Raw genomic sequence first — 20,453 nt, 5'->3', positions numbered from 1 at the left:
TTAATTTTCTTTTCAATCTGGTCTCCAGCGAAACTATTAAGCTAGTTTATGACGGCCGGTAGGTCGGTCTTTAAAATTTGTGGTTCTCACGCGAGTTCCGAGGTTAAGCCGGAGCTTCCGAACAACGCGTCGGAATTCTCATAACGCGTGTTTTCCCAGCTCGCGCGTGGGCGCCTACCTAGCTATTTATCCTATTTATACTCGGCGAGGCGTTAAGAGGGCGCGGCTGCTGGGAATAATAAAAATAATGTGGGCAATAAGTAAAAGAGCGGCGGCGGCGCAATAACTCGGGTCGAGGGATTAAGTCGGGCTTAACTCGAGTGAATCCGGCCCGGCGTGCACCACTCTAATAAAATGTATTAAGTAGCAGGGAGCTACCTGTATCAATTTGAGAGAGGTGCGCACGGATTGATGGGTGTTATCATCGGCCATTATGAGCGCCCGTTTACAGCCGGGTGTGGTTTTATTTCGGCCCAGCGCCAAATTGAATTAATTTGAAGGAGCTACCGATGCAGCAGCTTGATAAAAATCTGGGTTCCGTCCTACGCGCCTCTCAGAACAATCAATACCGCGCCTTGTCTGGAGCTATTTATCTGGCAATGAAGCGGATCAATCCGAGAAGCGACCAGGGAAAATTGGAAGCTGTGCTCATTTGCATTTATAGAGAGGGCCGCGCACGTAAATATCGAAAATAGAGATGTTAATCAAGGTTTAAGGTATAATTACAAGACCTGTGTCTGACGTTTGTTTCTTAAATTATTTATCTAGAAAGGTGTTCCTTTTAATTTATTTCTTTGTTGGTCCTTCTCAAGCCAGTTGATTTTTTTTGTAAGTTCAACGAACGCTCTCTTACAGGAGAGGCCTTCAAAAATTTATCATTGTTTTATTTCTCGGACAAATTTAAAAATATATGATCAATCAGATTTAAAAAAAAACACTCACACCTATACGTTTAATAAAACCCAAAATATTATGATGTAATAAAATATTATTTTTAAAATAAGATAAAAGAATCAATTCCATGTTAGAATATTTAATTGTAGCAAATAAAAATCGTCAACGAAAATCACAAACATCAGTATTCAGACTTTTAACTGTGGATAATCATACGCTGATTTATTTTATTACAATTTTTCTTCTTGGTCTTCTATACATTTAAATAATATAAAAAGATATTATACAATTCATGCTGCTTAAGCAAATTAAAATTTGGTCCGGTTTGGTCAAAATACTCAGTATAATTAATATTAATGTAGCACATTTTTTTTTTTTAATACAAGTCCCCTTCATTCATGTGTACAAAATAAATTTTTATTTCTGAAAACACGTCCAATATATTTTTGTTTCAAGTTGAAAGATTTTCCTACTTGCAAAGCCAACACAGCTGGCTCCAATATTTACGTTTATCGTCTTTGAAAGAGAGAAAACAGAGCCATTCAGAATTACTGCTCACAATCGGTGCTGTGTACTTGAGCGCGAGGCAACTTCTTGCTTGCTCAGGGACACAGGGGAAGTTGATATTGATTCCAAGTGGTAATTGTTGCACTTTATATCTGTTCGGCGGCGCCATTTTCCGAAACCACCTTGCTCGTGGCGAATGTGCAGCCGACAGCACTTTTGCCCCAGCCTTCCTAGTCTGCAGCTGGCGGCGGTAATCTGCTGAAGTAACACCAAAGTTGCGAAACTAACAATAAGTAGACACACAAGGTTTATAAGCAAAAGTAATCACGGCTCGGCGTGCTGATTAGCCGTTGCTAGAATGCGGCGTTAAATGGCTAATGACTGCTGATGAATTCAAGGCGAATAAGACGAAGGCGTGGGCAAATATTTGCCCTGCTCAGCGAGAAGTTCAGTTTTACACAACGATGAGCCCGCGGGAAGCAGTTGATGCGTTAAATTAATTTAATTTGCACCGCACAATGCTCTCCCGTTCGTTCCTCATTCTCTCCCTCTTCTGCCCGCAAGGCTAAATAATTTTTGCCTTTGTGCTGGCTGAAAATGTTGGTGGGGCTTATTTAATTAGGGAAAATAATTTACAATGCTTTTTCCTTTAAAACATGAGAGACTGGGAACAAAATGTTTTATGACATGAGTTAATTCTTTCCATCATTAAGTAAGTAAAAATATGTATTTACTTATATTGTTTTAATTATATTGGTTTAAAATTATTTTCAAGAAGTAAATTGTAAGATGTTTGTATCTTTGTTAATTAATCATTATATAAACTTCTGTTCATATTAAAACTTATTCAATACGTGTCAACACCGATAATTCATCGGAAAATTCTGTGGAAAATTCTGTTGTTCTGTTTTTTGTCTTGCGTTGAGAACGGGAAATAATTTTTAGAACATTTTGGCACAGCAGCTCTTTACCAAGAACAAAATAATTGGTTAACAACGTACGCATCATGAATCGCATTGTGTTTTTACAGCAGAACGTTGATTACATTTAACTTGCGGCTTCTTCCGAAAAAAAAATCAATTTTCCAGCGCACAAACAAAAACAATGTGGGGTAACTTGATTGCACGGATGCCAAGCCTTCAAAGTGTGCTTAATTGGAAAAATGAGAAAAATCTCATATATCGAATAAAGAAATATATTATTCCATCCGTGTTTCCCACGTAAAACGAGCAGTGCAATAATTTTTCAGTAAAAAGCACGATTGCATTGACAATGCGAGCAATAAATTGCACACCGGTTGCAGTGCACATTGGTTTTTTATTACGGGATTTTTGCAAAACAATCGCAATCGCCGAGCAGACCCGGTGTGTGTTTGAATTGCAATGCAGCGAAGCAGGAAAAGCTGTGAATAGGGAACACATATAGGTGCGGAGCGTGTTATTCGATGAGAGAGCGTTGCAAACACACACCGGCGGGGGAGACGCGCGCGATGTGGCTGCTGTGTTGGCAACCATTTCGCATCACGATAAAAGCTCTGAAGGCATATACACGTAAAAAGTTGCACGGCATTTGAACAATGCTGAAAAAGTTGCCGCTCCTGTGTGCGAGCGAGCGTATCATGCAAAATATGCGAGAGCGCCCCCAGCTGAAATATTTGCCTCTGTTTGCAGCCAAAACAAAATAGCTACATTTTCGCTCGGCGACGCCACTATACACTGACACAGTCATTAGGACGGAAAATTGCGTGCCGACGGAGAAATCCGGACCGACGTGTGCGTTTTCCAATGCTTGTCATTCTGTTGAAAGGCCTTTTGATCTGCAGCTGCCTGTTTAGAAAAAAATCTACTCTTTGGTAAATTTACAACTAGGATTTTTGCATGGAAAAACATGGTGCTCCAGGCCAAATTTCCATCGTTTGGGCGCGGTCAGCTGAACACATCATGCTTTGCCAACCATTTAGAGTTTAAAAATGCAGAAAGCGTTAATGAAGGGTATAGATACAAGTAAAAAACACACCCAAAAACGTTATAATGGACCTACACGGAGTGAATTGGGAAAAAAATCGATTTTTAGCTGAAGTTTATTTACTTTTCTACAAATTGTTTTTTCAGCTATGAAGAGTTTCAAGTTAATAACATTTTTGAACTCTCCTGCTGATGAATAAAAAACCATATCATAAACATATTTCTCAAGACATGGCCTTTATTTTTCTCAAAATTAATTTCTTAAGAGAACAAAAACAATATTTAAATACTGATTTCTACATACCAAAAATAATCAAACTGAAGCACAGTTTTTCAAAACATTTCTAGTTATTTATTTTTTACTAAATCTAGTAGGAATCCATATTGCATCACAATAGATAAATAAATGTAAGTTTTTTTTTAAATTCTTACAACATATTTTTTGCAATTATCACTTTCAAAACCCACATCATACTCTATGGAAAGTCATTATTATTCCCATACATGCGGCTAGACCTGGTATGAAACTGAGGTCTGTGTCTGTGGAAGTACAGCCAAGGTGTTGACATACCTTTCTCTCCCCGTGCAACTGTGCTCTGAAATAAAAAATTTTATAAAAAAAGCTAAAAATTTGAGATCAAAAGCACAAACCACTTTATTGAAGTAACCAACGTCTTGCGCATTCCAGTCAAATATTGGGGTGCTCGGCGTCGGAGAATTATGCATCATTCTGGTCTCGTCTAAAGTCAGCTCCTCATATCTAACAGAAGGATCCGACGTCACCCTGTTCAATCCAGGCAGATACGGTGGAACGTAACCATAAGCGCGGGCTACTCTGTGATGCCTCGGAGTGGCCGAGCTTAATGTGAGAATGAAGATACTTGCTAAAAGCTGTTTAAAAATTGATGAAATTTTATTAGACCATTATTTTTAGTAAATTAAATGTAGCTGCTCAGTTAATTATTTTTAACACAACCAGAATTTTTTATAATTTTGCCCTCTCTTCACTTTCATTTGGAAAGACTTCACTGATTGAAGTAAACGAAGTTTAAATAGTAATTTACAATTATTTAAAAATAATATTTTATAAGGAGAGATAGTTGCATAATAATATAATTGAAAATATAATTTATAATCAATTTAATACTCATTCTAATTTATTCTAATGATTCTAACAATACAATTTTTTATCACTAATTTGAAAAAAAATTTTTTAAAACAATGAGCGTAGGGAAAAAAATGAATAGTAAAATGTTCTAAAACTAACCTTTAAAATGAAAAATCTCCCCATTTAGGCAAGAACCGAAGTTACCGAAGCACTTTCTTATGATGTGCTCAGCTGCAAACACTCTTCGCAAGACTAATGTTATCTGGGCGAGTGACAGTCCTTTTATAATCTCTCTACCGTGCACAAAAAAAAAATGCAAAGGAAAAGAAAGTGCTGCATTAAAATGATATCGTACACAGGCGCATACAGCATAATAGTTTTTGTCGCGCTGCTCACTGCACGAGATCTCTTTTACGCTTCACGCACGTCAAGTTTAGCAGCTGCCACTAATTATCTCTTTTAAGCGCTCGGTGAACTCGCGACTGCTGCATTGTTTTAAATTTCACCGTCAGCCGTGATTTGTTACTGTGCGGTTTTGAACAATGAGCGACACAATGAAAAAAAAATGAAAGCCTGGCCTATTACGTCGTCAGGGGTTAATGATGTTCATTCATAAAGCTCATAAAAGTGAAATATAAATAAAAATTTATTTTGTGTGTGTGTGTGTGTGTGTGTGTGTGTGAATTTTTGGAATCTAACAAGGTGTGACCTAAAAATAAATATGAAATCAATAATATGTAAGAGAAAAAAAAACACATACAAATTATTTATTTTGTTTATTTTTAAGCATGATTTATTTAATTAATTAAATTAAAAACAATGATTGCTAATGCAAAAAATAAAACCAAATATAAAATTTTTTTAAAGTTAAAAGTTGAAATATTTCTTTTTCTTTTAATAAATGTTATCGGAACCCAAGATAAATATATAATTATTTTACCAGAGTAAAATAATAGTTTTCATCACCCGTTGACACTGTTTATCTCTACAGCCCAGATCATTTCTATCCCGTTTGTCCTCGTAAAAAAGTTTAGAGAGATGCGATAGCATTCGCCAGATTTGCAAAATCACCCCTTTTAGCCGCACCTTTTCGCTCCCGACCCGGACCGTAAATCCCAAAAGCAGTTCCATTAAACGACTTTGGGCGCAGATACGGAGAGAGGAAATAAAATCGGAACTACTCCCTCTTTCTCTCATTTGGTCAGCGCTCTCTCTCTCTCAAAGATGATCTTCTCGTGAGAACCCTGTCAACATGGTCGGTGTATTCCTACACGGTGTAGCGCTACCCCTCTTTTACACGCGTGTAGAAGACGTTTAAAAGAGGTATAGCTCTAGCGCGCTAGGCCTGCACGCATAATATGCGGTTTTTACACCTTAAAGATATGCGTATAATATTCGTACAGTAAATACGTGCTCTAAATATTTCATTCAAATCAAATTAAAATGCTTATTTCTTTTAATTAAACTGTTTTATGTAACCGGGTAGCACAAATAATGAAACCAAAAATAATTTTTTAGTCCTTTTTAAAATTGATTGTTTTAAATTTCAATTCAGCAGGTCAAAAAATTTCAACCACATTAATCAATCACAAATATTAGTTTTCTCAATAATTATAATAATACCTCTATAAATGTTAATAGTAGTTAAGATACTTTTGGAGAGAAATTCCTGTTTTAGATCTTGTTTTAGCTATATTTGGATTTTTTAAGACATTTCCTAGACTTAAAATTATAAACAATCTTAATTTATTATTTTTAAAATTTTAATTCAAGTGAAAACTGGTTTAAATATTTAACCTAAAACAAAACGGCATGTATGCAATATCGTATACATTGCTGCATTTAGGTTGCATACTTTTAGGGTGCTTTGAGACATCATAAAATACACCCTCCTGTAAAAATATCAGTTAGGTTTCCAGGGGGTGCTGCTATCGTTTAAATATTTTTAGGTTAGTTACACAGATGGCAGTTTTTAGTTTAGGAAATAATGTGGCCCAACCGTGCCCAACAACAAGAGAAAAATCTGCTGCTCCTTTTGTTGCGAGGGGGTTCATTGAAGCGCATGTATGTGTAGGGGGAGGAAAAAGGTTATTGTGCTAGAGAGAAATCTTCAAGTGACAAACAACTTGGCTCGCGCATTTCAAGATTTTCAAGTGTGCCACCGCCAGCTACTAGAAATAAAAACACAAAGCATTTAATTATAAATTAAATTGTATGTCTGTATGAATTTTGAAAAATTTTCTCAGCTGAAGATATTTATAAAATAATTTACAAACTTTGGCAAAAAAAAGTATGTAACTATTTTTAGCAAAATATCGTACATTTTTCGCGTTCTTTGTAAAAATCCTGCACCTATTAAATTTAAAGAGTTTTTATTGGATCTCAAACGGGGCGGCAGAAAAGGACTCGGTTCCGAAGCCAGCAGTGCTCGGAGGTTTCCGAGCTCGGAGCGGCTCGGTCAGGCTCGCTGCTGTACAATTCAGCCGCGTTTGCGCTCTTCTTTCGTTTCGGAACTTAGACAAATCTTCCTTTTCGTGGCGGGAATTAGCTTGCAGACCAAAAAATAATAAATACGTGCGAAGGAAAAATTTATTTTTTTTATTTAGGATAGAAATGTTTATTCCAGATCCAGATACGTTTTGTTATAGCTACATAAAAATTGCATGAAAAATTATAGAATTTTGCTCCGTAATTTAAATATTTCAACTTTGTATTTTGTGATTTAAAAATGTCTTACAAAATTTAAATAATTAAAAAAAATATCTAATGAAATAATGCGATTTCAGAAAGAACTGCACGTTGAAAAAACAGGGATCAAAATATTTAATATATTGTTGAAGTTTAAAAAATTGATAGATTTACAGTCATTAAAATGTTTAATTATAAACATTTGTAATTTAAAAATTTAGTATTTGTATTTTTAAGAACTAAATACTCATCCTACAAAAAATATGCCGAGGAAGAAATCAAAAGCATTAACAAAAAGTCTTAAATAAAGCAAAAATCAAGTCATTATTCCCATTAGCAACATTTCTACGAAAAAATGAAATCCATTATCAAAACGAAGCCTTCAATCTCTCTGCACACTAGCAGCAAGGTATGAGGCGTCTTCAGGAGACACGCAAAACACGCACTCTGCCGAGTTTTTTGTTGCTTCGGTTTAATTATCTCGGTTAATATTGCAATGAGAAATTAGATGTATGAAAATTTTATCAGAAAATGAGTCTGTGCACAATTATCCTCGATAAAATTTTGTGCTTCTGTAAATTGAAAGGAGATTTGGCACATTTTGTAATATATTTGTGAATTAAATACATTAAATAACTGAAAAAATTCTTGAAATTTGAAGGCCTGCTTCCTCAACTAATGGGCAAAAAGTTCTGAATCGCTCATGGCGCCAGTGTTAATAGAAACTGAGATAACAAATTTAAAAGGTGGAAAAACGTGATGATTCTTTTAAATTATCGAGTGAAACTGCAATGCTCCCAACAATCGGACAGACTTCATTTCAACATATTTTAGCTAGAAATTTTGTGGGCCATTGCAAGAAAGCATTTTGGAATGGAAATTTGACCTGGGTCACACCTGTGCCCTGATGACCCCAAAAACAGAATTATTTAAATTTAGCATCTTTGGAAGCGCCTTCTTTCAAGGATTCCAGTGGCGTCGACAAAATTAAATTCCGATTTCTAGAAGTAAAGTTATTGAATTTAAACGATTTAGATTTTTTAAGTGGCGCAGACTGTTTTTACTGTTATGCTGCGAGACAGGCGCGCGCGAGAGAGAGCACAATGTGTCTCCCTCCATTGACAGGGTATTATTATTATTATTTTTACATTCATTTCACAGGTGCTTTTCATTCTCTTTCTCTCAAGCTGCTCTTGAACTATTTTTTATATTGGTCAATATGCATAATTTGATTAAAAATCATGGTTTTTCCCTCACCGCCTATTTAAAAATTTCCATAATTTAAAAGTCACATTTTTCGGTCTCAAAAAAAAAAACGTACTCGCGCCGTATTGACAGCGCTACTCATTTAGCTTATTAGAGCCGCGATTTAGTAAATGACTCCGCACTTAGGGCGATTGATTTCCTTTCTTCTTCCCCTCAAATTTTAAAATTTATGAAAGGGCTGGAACTATATTATGAAAATGATTTCAGATTTAGGATCGGCAAAAAATTGGAGCTCAACAAACTTTGATTGACATTTGTAGCATGATCTGCTCATATTATTACTGTCGTTTATATCTAAAAATAAGTTTCAATTTTTTATTAAATTTTGAAATGAATTTCTCTATTAATTTTTTATTCTCCTTATTTCTTAATTTTTTTAATTTAATACAACCCTCGCACGGGTAACTATTAAAAAAAATTGCTAATCCTTCTAAGGACTTATTGTTGCTTATTTAATTTAGTAACGGCACCACGCCTAAGCAAAGGAATTTATTAAATTTTAGTAAGATAATATAACGAAGAAAATAAAAATTAATAATGAATGATAATAATTATTTAATAAATTCTTAAAAATTATTTTACTATAATCTGATTGCTAGAACAGGATTCAAAATTTCTTATAAAAACAAATTGTTTTTGCCGATTCCATTCCTGAAATCATTTTTCAAAAATTCCAGTCCATTCATAATTTCAAATTTTATTCGAAAAGCAGGGGAATTGAAGCGTTCGAGGAGCAAAATAATTTTTTACTCATTCGCGGCGCTAATAGTGCCAAATGAGCAGCACGGTCAGGCGCCAGCCAGAACGGTCAGCAGCGCGTTGAGACCCACTGACTAAAATAAAGGTGCCAGGTGTGTACATAAATGTAAAGTGCAATGCAAAGTGTAATGTATTGTGCAAAAGGTTTAGACATTGACTTTAAATGGTACAAATAAAATAAGCACAGTTTTGTTTTTAGCACTTTACTCTTAAAGAATTTAAAATAAAAATAGAAAAAAATAAATCAATTTAATAAATAAAAAAAAATGAATAATATAGAAACAGCGAGCGAGCAAGCAGGCGACCAAACTCTCGTGAAATATGTTCTTGTTTGTTTCGGAGAAAAAGCATCAGTCGTTGAAAAATACCCTTTGAAATCTCTCCCTCCTCGCTCGCAGGCCGATCGTTTGCTCCGCTTGCTCACGGCCACCGTGTCCTACAATGGGGATGTAAAATTTTGGAGTTGCTGTATGACAGAGGGGGTGGAAAAGGTTCTTCCTGACAGTTGCCAAGTGGTCAACTATAGCAAAAACACACAGAGCAGCGCATCACGCCACGCAGCAGCCGCAGCACAAACAAACCAACAACACACTTGTGAGGACGTTCAAGAAAATCACTGCGTGTTTTTCGAGCTCATCAAATGGAATTTTAATCTCAAAGGTAATTGATACTTTTCTTTCTACATATATATCTGCCTTTATTTACTTTATTGAAATCTCAAGATTCAGATATAGCCTTTACAGACTCGTTTCTGTATGTTAAATAATTATGTTTTCTCTTTATTATGTAATTTAATTCAAATTCGATGCATTCAATTTTGCTTACGATTAAATTTCAGTTTTAGGCTTTAAGTTTTACTGTTTATTTTTGAGGCGAAACTGTTGAGTTTTGAATTAATATTGAATATTGTCAAAATTAATTAAAAAAAAATATATTTTTGAATAAAGCATCGCGCGTAGCTTTCAATAGTAAATTATTTATTTTTGTTTTGTTAACTTTTTTCATATTTAAATTTTTGCATCAAATCAATATATTTTCCAATATTCACAAAATCTAATTCCAAAAAGTAACCAATTCGGCACTTAATTAGCTAATAACAATTTTATTCTTGAATTTATTAAAAATGTGCCTCGTTCAACTCCGGCACACCAGCGCATCCCCTCGATGGCGGAGATTCCTTAAACTTTTTCAAGCATCCTACCTACCCTATGCTCCGCCCTCGCAGTATTGCCTACCCTGACTCTTAACTTGCTGCTGCTCTATTTTTGAGCGTCGGCAAAAATAGTGCGGCAAATAGCTTTAGAATTTACGAGTATAATTAAAAGAGAAAAAGAAAAGTAGACTAAAACAGTTGTAATATGAATATAACTTTTATATTATGTTATTTGAAAAAAATATAAGGAATATAAATTATCTGACAAAAATGGCCTTCAACTAATCTTTTAAAATGTTTTCAGATCAAGAAATATGGACGATTAGCTGCGTAAGCGTTACCATTATTCTCGTCAGAGCTAAATGGACACCCAATATATCTGAGCTAAAAGAATATTAAAAAATGTCAATAAACACATTAGCAATATAAATAACTATTAATTGTGGATTGCGGTTTAGTAAATCTAATTTCTGTTAATTTAGTGCAAAGAAAATATTGAAATTTAAAAAAATAAAAATAAAGTTATTTGTGAATTTGATATGAGTAAATTTAAAAGTGATGAATGGAGAGAGAAAAAGGGAATTTCTTAATTAATTACTTTTAACTATACTCAAATTAAATGAAAGCTCCGCAATGAAACACGGATTAAAAAAAAAATAATATATTGACAATATTCAAATTTTGCACTCTTTAATAAGATTTCTTTCATTGTAGAGAAACAGCACTGCCACTGAAATAGACATACTTGCCAACAGCCAGTCAGCGCCGAAGCAGAGCAGAAAAATGAAGACGGGGCAATAAGAAGAGATACAAATCTGAAAACTCTATAACGAAGACAATTTTGAAAATTATTTTATTAACTTCCATAATTTAAGTGATGTTCAATCAGATATTATTTGAACCTCCAAAGTGAGCACGCTATTCAAGAAAAAATTGTCATGATCTGGCCTAGCTGTCGCTTTTTTTAATGACGCTTGAGCTTCTTTTGAACTAATTTTAATATTTTTAATTTTCCCTTCAAAAAAGAGAGGAAGGAATGATATACCATTCGTTAAATGTGTGCTGTTGGTTTTGTCTAATTTACGAACTCTTTTTTTGGGGGGCTTAAATTAAATAGTGTATTCCATTATTATGCAGTCTTCCACTTAGTTATTTGTAGGTAATGTAATACTTAAAACAAAATCTTTTAATACAAAAATGTTGTATTTAGTACTGCTTTAGTTACTAAAAATAAAAATAGTATCGTACCTGATTTAGTGGGGATAATTTAAGAAATCTCTGTACTTTTTTGCATGGAGTTAATAAGAAATCTTATGTTAAAAATATCTCAAATTTATGTTGCAAAAATTTTAATTTACCATCTAACTCTTTAATTTGTTCTTCGATGTATTTTGTTCTTTAATGGTATGGAACTGTTTATGTTAAATTACTTTCTGTGTTAATACTTGGAAATTTTTGTGATATATGGAATTTACGTGAGAGCTATTGAAATAAAACGAATATTGCTAGAAATTTGACTTTCAATGACAATTACGAAAATACCTGCTGAAATAATTAATAGAAATATAAAAAGAACGCGAAAATATAAAGAGGTATAAAAGCCGCATAAAAAGCGTTTAGCGTACACGGTGTAGGCCTATGCGCATATTACACGTATATTAGGCGGACATTTTAGACGTGTAATATACGTCTATACACCATCTAGGCTATACCAGAATTATACGTATAATATACGTATAATATGCTGAAAATACACGACTCTTGCGCACAGGGAAGGACTCTCGCACGCGGTCTAGCCATCACACAGGGGTGGTGTGACCCAGATACTTTGGCCGCACCGCACTTGAAAGAGCCGAGCCGCAGCGTCATTATTTGTTATTCCGCCGTGTGGAGGCGGTAAATAAAACTACTCGTCACGAGCCACCAAGCCAGCCAGGCTTTGCTGTGTATAGGAAACGAGCATAGCCGAAAGAAAAGAGAGGAAGAAAACTCTTCTCTCTCTCTCCCTCGCTTTGTGCAAACACAACATGCACGAGAACAACTCACTCCTTCCTCTTCTACACGAATAATAATCACAATAATAATTCTCCAAGAGGGCGGAAAATATGCAGAGTTGTTCTTGAGCAAATAACTTCTGCCTGAACGAAAGTCTCGAAAAATAACAATTCGTATATGATGGATATATTAATATTAGACGAGCGCAGAAAAGCAGTCTTGTGTAAAAGTAGCTGTCGTGCGGGCATAACTCGAGAGAGTGGCGCAGCGCGAGCTCTAATTCGCATAAATGTAACCTGATGAATTATTAATGCCGGCTGGTAAGCAGCGAGCGAGATGGAAACGCGCGGTGGATTTGTTTAGAGCCGCGGAACATAAAAGATTATGAATGATTTAAAATTTACCGAGCGCACTTTATGCATATCCGAGTAGTGCTGGACGCGCGTTACATTAGAATGCAACTTGAGAAGAAGAGAAAACCGAATATTGCTGGCCCGTGTGTGTTTGCTGGATATTACGGAGCTGCTGCTGGATATTAAAATAATTAATGAGTGCGCCACACCACACGCTCGGTCGCAAAACTCTCGTGTGTGTTACACTGCAGGCTCACGGCGGTCTCAACCGCTGTGCACTTGAGCTTGGCTTTTGGGCTCTTGTGTTTGTTGGAGAGGCCGTTTCCACCTTAATGAGGATTGAATTTAAAGCTTCAAAAAGAGTGCGGCCGCAGTCAGCAAGCGAGCCAGAATGAGCTCTGCGTTTAACTGGCAAACACACACGGTCTGTTGTTCAGTCGAGAGCCTGCTCACAAAAATGAGAAAATTTAATTTAAGATACGTTTAACTCACACACCTCTTCATTAAAAATTTTCCACTATTTCTTATTATTTACTTTTTAAATTATTTTTTATTTTTGGTCCGGTATCATTTTCAGACATAAGTCTTAATAGCACTGTATATAATTATGATGATTTTAAAATATAATTTGTTTATCTGATTTTTGATAAAATAATAAATAATATTTTAACAAATCGTAAACAGATTAACATAATCAGAGTTTACATGACCATATGCAGCATATTCTATCATAACAATTTAAAATTTATCGATTTAGTTTATAATAAAATAATTTTGTTAATATCTGTTTATAAGTTATTGCATTGACCGAGAACAATAAATAATCAGAATAAAAGTTAATAAGTATAAAATTTTATTGATTAAATTTAAATGAAAATATAAAAATGTATTTAAATATTTAAATTAAAAATAGAAGTTACAAAAATAAAAACAAATCATTTTACAGAAATTCATAAATTTTGACAAATATTTTTGCTTCAATAATGTAGATTATTTTAAAGTGTGTTTCTTTTCCTCTCCTTTGTAGAAACAAAAGGTTATTTTTATGAAGAAGTTTCAACAAGAGCGAAGGAAAGAGATGAGCACGAAAAGTGTCGATTTTTTGGCAAAAAGACGGAATACCGGGGGCTGCAAAAGTGGCGGTGGGTGAGTGAGGGTTGTCGGGGCCGAGGGGCGGCGCGAGTGCGCTTGTGCGGCGGCGCCGCCTCCGCTCGCACCCCTCGACCCTTCCGCCTCTCACTGTGCATTGTGCCGCGCGCCAGCACGGACCTCACCTCAACCGCTCCCGCCACAAAGAACATTCTGAACATTCGTGCGTTTTGAATCGTACCTGCGACGACATGACCCTGACGGCCGGCCTGTGCGTGTAGGTCGGCAACCCGCGTCGCAGCACCCCCGTGTGCAGTTTCTTCTCGCGAAAAGGGCACGTGAACGGCCTCAAAACGTCGTCCAATCTTCCGAGTGCCACCCCCCTCCTCCGGCTGCCGCAGCCCATCAGGATGGGTGAGTTGATTATCATTAAATTGCATATCGAATCGTGCGTTTTATGCAAACACCCCGTCATTTGCATATCCTCCGGGACAAACAGGATTTTGTTTGCGAAATTTCTGTTGTGCCAGTGCGGGGGGGTGCGAACTCCGGCCTCGCCTGTTGTTTTATTTACGAGTGAAAAAAATCGTGCCCCCGGCTGAAAATGCAATTTCATCGCATATGGCGGCTCTGAAAAACAACACAATTTAGACGAGCCGTAAAAAGCCAAGAGAATGAAAGAAAAAAGCCGAACGCTTTTGTTTTTCTTTCTTTGTTTCTCTCAGTGAAATGGTATTCACTCCATACATACTTATTTATGCGAGGCGTTTTTCCTCTAACTCGCTATTTTGTTTCTCATAAAATATAAAACAACGGCGACCTGTTTCACCCCTTGCGAGCAACAACATTCCAAGAGAAGGATGCATGTCATATTTTTGACGTAACTGGGGCTTAAAATGTATTAAAAAGCAGCGGCGCGGGCGACCGAAATATTTAGATGTGTATTTCTCTCTCTCTCACTCTCATAATGGAAAATGTCACTCAAAAAATACACTCGGCGCGTACGAATTCTTTCTGATGCATGCAAAAAGCTCCTAGCTACAAGCAAGGATAAGCTCTTTGTATATCCTGAAAACGGAGCTCTGCTGATGCGAAAGGGCGCATAAAGCGGTGGCGACGCATCCACAGCTCGGCACCACCTTGCCAAATTCCTTCATCAACGCATGAATTTATTCAGCAGCCGCGCCTTTTGTATGATTTTCGAGCCCAAACATGGCCCGAATCACCATGAATTGGATGTGCGGTGAATTTGGAGCAGTGCCAAAATTTTATTCCGACTAGATGAGCACGTTTTATGATGCAAACTTTCGCCATCTAGCAGTTAATTATTTACATTTTAATGCTTAGCATCATTTCCATGGTGGAATTTGGCTCGGCATCCAGCGAAATCTCAAATTTTTTTTTTTCGGAGTAGTAAAGTTACAAGCCAACAAGCAAAATTTATAAAGAAAAAGTAGATTAAGATTGTGAAAGCAGATGAAGTTTTACGAACAAAAAAGTATTGCTAAAAATGAATATTAATTAATCACACGCAAAAAATATTTAAAATAAAAAAAAATTACTCTCTTAAAAAAGTTTTAAGAGGGTAAATTTTAATACAATTAATAAAAACGTTAGAAATAATTGTTTATGTGGCTTCAATAATTTTAATTTTTAATAGAAATAATTTAATTTCAATATTATACACACATTAAAAAAACATCACAATTGGTGGAAACCTCAAACTTGGCGGGCAGAGCAGCTAAATAATTCACATGTTCGCCGCGGCCGTTAATCAATCCATTAGCCGGGCGGCCGCAAATCAACTCTGTGCTCCGTACTTATGAATTAGCAATTATTCGCAAATGCACTCGGCAGGTCACGTTTTTGCCTCGGCGCCACCGGTGGCCCTTGAATTACACATAGCACACACGTTTCTAGCTGCACATTTGCATGCTGGCCGGTGATAATATAAATCAAATTACACACACGTACGGTACAAGTACATCTGCTGGTGAATAATGTGTGTATTTGCGCGCGCCGTGCGGTCTCGGCCGCAGCCTTTTAATTGCACACGCCCTCTCTCTGGATGCATTAAGCTCAATTTAAACTGGGAAGCTAATAAAGAGAACGCGGGCGGGCTGGCGACAGAGAGGCCCGTTGACAGACTTCCAAAGGGACGCCGAGATTAAAAGCAAATTGCTTTTTATTGCGATTCTTTTGAGCTAAGATCAATACGAGAGAATTTGGAGAGGCAAAACGTTTTTTTTTTTCTTCAAAAGTACCCAAAACAAACTTGTTTGACTAAGAAAGCTTTTGAGAATTAAAAACAAGTGTTGAAAAAAAATTAAAATTAGAATTAGATCATCTGATAGATCTTTTACTAAATGATTAGAGCTCCTTTTATTAGAAAAAAAATTGTCGAGTTATTAAGGAGAAGCAATATAATTATTTCAAATATATTTGGAATTTTCCAATCGAAAATTGTCAACCGCTATAAGTCATGATGAAATAGTTTATGCATCAGTTATTATGTTATTGCAAATTAGAAGGTTTGAGTCAGGTGGTTTGCAATTAATTCGACTCTGGCACACGTGGCGCGAGAGGAAATTCGTCCGGTTTGGCCGGGCTGGCTCGTTCGTGGACCTTGTTTGCTAATATCGCTTTGATGTGGCGTCGAGGGCCTTCTCGGTGTGGTAGTCGAAACAGTTCAAGCATCAAACTCACAGTCGCAATGTAAATATGCGAGCGAGCGAGGGACCAACAGTGCGAATAGAAATAAGCTTTGGCTACGTTAACTGCGCCAAAGAGACCCTCGCTCGGCCAAAACTATCCGGCTGGATTTGAATTCGGGTTTATCGGGGGGATACTCTGTTTGTTGCCGGGCTCCCACATAATGCTGCAAATCATCATGAGGGATGCACATAGTTCAAGTTGGTGGTTTACAAATAGCTATTTCATAAGGACACGGGGCAGAGGAGAAGGGCCACAGCCAAATTGAGAATGCAAATAAGAGTGACCGCAAAAAAGATGAGCGAGTAATATTGTTTGCCCCCACAAAGACAACAAAAGGACGACATGTAGATCTGGTAAAATTTATTCTTTTGATGCAATTTTTATTATATTACATTCTCTTCAGGAGTGGTAAAAATATGTAGAAGAGTTTATATGTTTAAATTGAAATTCAACATATACAAACCAATAAAAACACACACAAAACCCTGAATTTCTTTTCATTATGATGAGATAAAAAATTAATTGTTACCTGAAAAATAATTATTAATAAAAAAAAATCCTAAATTCTTAGTTTGTCCAATATTTTTTTTCGTTATCTGAAAATTTAGCTAACAATGTCCAATAGTAGATGCTCCTTTTAAATTGAAAGTAATACCAACCGACTTAACTGAATGGTCAGCAGCATTATTTTATCCCTTTGCAATTCCAGCACTCCATATCGGTCCTTCTATCTCCAGCTGAGATGCATCTCAATTGACCCCGTAAATATCCGATCAGAGGCAATAAATTGCAGACAAAGTGCTGGGCAATCTGCGAGAGAGAGGCAGCAAATCTACTATCGCTCGAACTCATCCAAAATTTAACCGACGAGAGACGGTTGACTGTGATTCGGAATAGACGCACCGTGTGCACCCTACTTTGGGGTAATGACGGCTTTTTGTCGCTCTGCGGTGCACTAGTACACTGGGCGTGATAGAGATAGGCCTGCTACTTTATCGACACCCGGCTTTAGCACCAACATGAATAACACATTGATGTTGTAGCAGTTGCACACCTAGGGAGTATCACGCTTGCCAATCATTAATAATGCCAACAATGGCATCAGTTCTCGCGATATTCGAATTGGGTTTACGTGTACGCGCATAGTCCATTGTCACCGAATACCATTCCAGTTATTGTTGTTAATCTTTCACGCAGATTTGTGTTGGCTCATGTGACTATAACAATCCATTGAATCCATTAACGGAATGCATTCTTCCAGTAGTTTCGAACCAAATAAATTTCAGGGCAATTTTTTACTACAGATTTATTCTAATTCTTTTGATTAAATTTTCACATCAACATGAGTAATACATAATTAAAAAATTTGTCTATTTCATAAAATTCTAAAATAAAATAAAATCGTGACATTAATTATACTTTAAAATATTAAATATTTTAGCTTGTAAATTAAAAAAATATTTTGAGTTGGCTGTTAAATTAAGGAATTTAATAAATATTCAATTGAACTTTGCAGAAAGAGCACGTTTTTGTGCAAAATACTATAAAACTTTTGCCTGCTAAACAAACGCAAATCTGAGTGAATTTTATATGTACGCGTAAATATAACGTGCGAACTTTGCCAGATTTATTTTCACGAAAGGATTGGAAATCACTCGGCCCTCCCGCGGCCGCTTCTTCTTCCCTCCGTGACCCCGAAACAAGATTGATGGTCGCCCGAGGAGCATTAAAACCTGCTGATGCCGCGACGCCTGCTGTTAATCACGGCATTAAATGGATTCCGGCGCGCGCGAAAACTCTCAGCTTCTTCTTTACTCGCAGCAGGAAATCTGTTTCCTCTTTGGCGCCCCGGGAGACGAAATCGATATCACTCTCCGAGTCAGGTGCATTTGAAATTTAAATTTCGCGTTTCGCACAAACAATGTCGCTTTAATCACGACCCTTTTGCTTTGTAATTGGATTATTTTTCAGCCGGCGCGTGGTATCAAAATTAGCATGCCGTGCGATTTTGAAACGGGACACCCCGCCCGACCGCACCTAAGAGCATCGGATATCATCAAAGAATTAATTTGCATTCGCCGTTTCCGAAGGTAATCGAGTTACGATGCAAATTAAATCATCCGCTGCGTAAATAGCGCGCGCGATATTTGCCAAAGCAGCGTATCAAATTAATTAATTGAATTACATTTGAACTGTGTCTGTGTCACAGTGAATGGCAGTATATATAGCAGAGCAGCGCAAACATCGGCAGACAGGCTCAAAACTTGTGAGCCCGGCTGGGCAAGTAATGAGGGTTGTTTGTTCGCCACTCGGCTAGACGGATGGCGAGTTACGCTCGCTTGGTCCGAGTAGAGAAAGAAAAATAAATAGTCGCAGACGTGTAATTATTTATTACCTGCACTACAAGTAATGACATTCAGCGTCGACCGGGTCATGCGAGAGCTGAAAACCTTTCCCGGAACAAACAAGGCCCTAATAAGAGCACTTTAGGATCGGGTGATTCAATTTAGATAGGAAAACAAAATTGTATTAGCAAAATTATTAACAAGGTAATAATTTTCATTATTTTCTTTAATTAATATTTATATTTTACAGGGTTATCATATTTATATTATAATTAATTACAATATGGTTTAATTTTTTGTTTTAATAGTATAGTAAGTATATTAATAAAACCCACAAACAATATTACTTTATTTTAATTTGTTTTTAATTTTGGAAGTGTTTTATATTTAATGTCTCAAATGTCTGATCACCACCCTTTACCTATGATCTAAAAGATAAAAATTTCATGTGTGATCCTTTCGTGGAGGTTCCTTTGATTTGAAATTGATATTAAATAATCAAAAGTGCAAAACTAATACATATGCGCAACATCAAATTGAAACAAAATAGAAATATATAGCATTGAAATTTATATATTTAGAGACATCTGCTAGTTGAAAACCCTTTCTTCTCTTTTTTCGAATTCAGAATTTATTTATTTATTTATTTTTTATTTATGTTATATAGACCGAGTAGAATAAATAATAATAATAATTAGGGTTGATTTATGATGATGAATTTAAAGTCTGCTATTTCCTCGTGAACTGTTTCGCTTTTTCATTTTTCTCTTAAAAAAAACTTAGAGGTATAAAGCCGACTAAATTATGCAAACTTAAAATGAGCATTTACAGAAAAAATTTCATCATTTGTTAGTTTTCTTATTAATATGGATAGCCTTCAACTATTTTATATGCCAGCTCTCGGCTGAACAAATGTCAACAGTTCAATATAAGACTGTTAATTTGCATAATGAAAACAATATGCGAGGCGGTTAGGAGAGCAATTTTCTGTTTCACCCGCTGCCATAGTTCATTAGACGGAAGCTTAATTGCAGCTCTTTGGCCGTTAAAAACGAGCACTTTTGCATATTAAACGCCGCAAACGCGCCCCCATGTAGTCATCATCGTGCACCAATTGCGTTTTATATTTCCCAGCTCGGTGCTGGTGCCGGGCGGCGAACAAGCAGGCGCGCACGCACCACCAGCACTCTCTGGTGGTCCCTAACCTAGTTTTAAAATGTCATCCTTTCAGCACAGCACAACCCCTTGCGCGACGCACATAAAGCATAATGGCATTAGGCACTAACGTGAATACTAATTTGCATCTAATGGATGACATCCGCTTTGGGGAAATTCAATAAAGACGCGGCGGCGGGTTGCGAACCCTTTTTTTTATTTCCACAGAGAAGACAAGTGTGTATGGGAATTTCGCGAACTTCCTTTAGCTCTCTATAGTCTAATGAAATTTCATGGGATGCGCGAGAGAGCTCTGCTTTCAACGAGTCGCTTTTGAAATTTAAAACGCGGTGCATGCGAGTCTCTCTCAATTTTCAAGTGTGAATAAATTCTCTTGAAATTTATAAATGGGCTGACAGAGCTGTCAACAGAGAACTTTGTTGACGAAATAATACACCGCGT

At 36.3% G+C, this 20,453-nt stretch overlaps 2 protein-coding genes across 9 annotated transcripts in view; one reads left to right on the top strand and one right to left on the bottom strand.

Annotated features, from left to right (window-relative positions):
• LOC132202951 (teneurin-a) overlaps positions 1–20,453 on the top strand; it is a 322,154-nt gene that overhangs the window by 211,653 nt on the left and 90,048 nt on the right. The window contains exon 1 of one of the 8 annotated variants that reach the window (XM_059630320.1): positions 13,944–14,190. The exons of the other annotated variants lie outside the window; for them this stretch is intronic. Coding sequence (XP_059486303.1) covers positions 14,187–14,190 — 4 coding nt within the window. The 5' untranslated portion in view covers positions 13,944–14,186. Of the gene's footprint in view, positions 1–13,943; positions 14,191–20,453 lie in introns of those variants that run through there. 8 annotated transcript variants of the gene reach the window in all.
• Positions 3,562–4,741, bottom strand: LOC132203491 (uncharacterized). Its single transcript, XM_059631298.1, has 3 exons — positions 4,633–4,741; positions 4,017–4,256; positions 3,562–3,961 (listed from the first exon to the last, which is right to left on the bottom strand). Exons 1-3 carry the CDS (start codon positions 4,654–4,656, stop codon positions 3,842–3,844), a joined length of 384 nt encoding a protein of 127 aa, XP_059487281.1. The 5' UTR covers positions 4,657–4,741; the 3' UTR covers positions 3,562–3,841.

The sequence above is a fragment of the Neocloeon triangulifer genome, unplaced genomic scaffold (genome assembly GCF_031216515.1).
Source record: "Neocloeon triangulifer isolate White Clay Creek 2 clone unplaced genomic scaffold, ASM3121651v1 ptg000017l, whole genome shotgun sequence".
Taxonomy (NCBI): Eukaryota; Metazoa; Arthropoda; class Insecta; order Ephemeroptera; family Baetidae; genus Neocloeon; species Neocloeon triangulifer.
The sequence above is the reverse complement of the archived record's forward strand: the minus strand, read 5'-3'. Positions and strand labels throughout refer to the sequence as shown.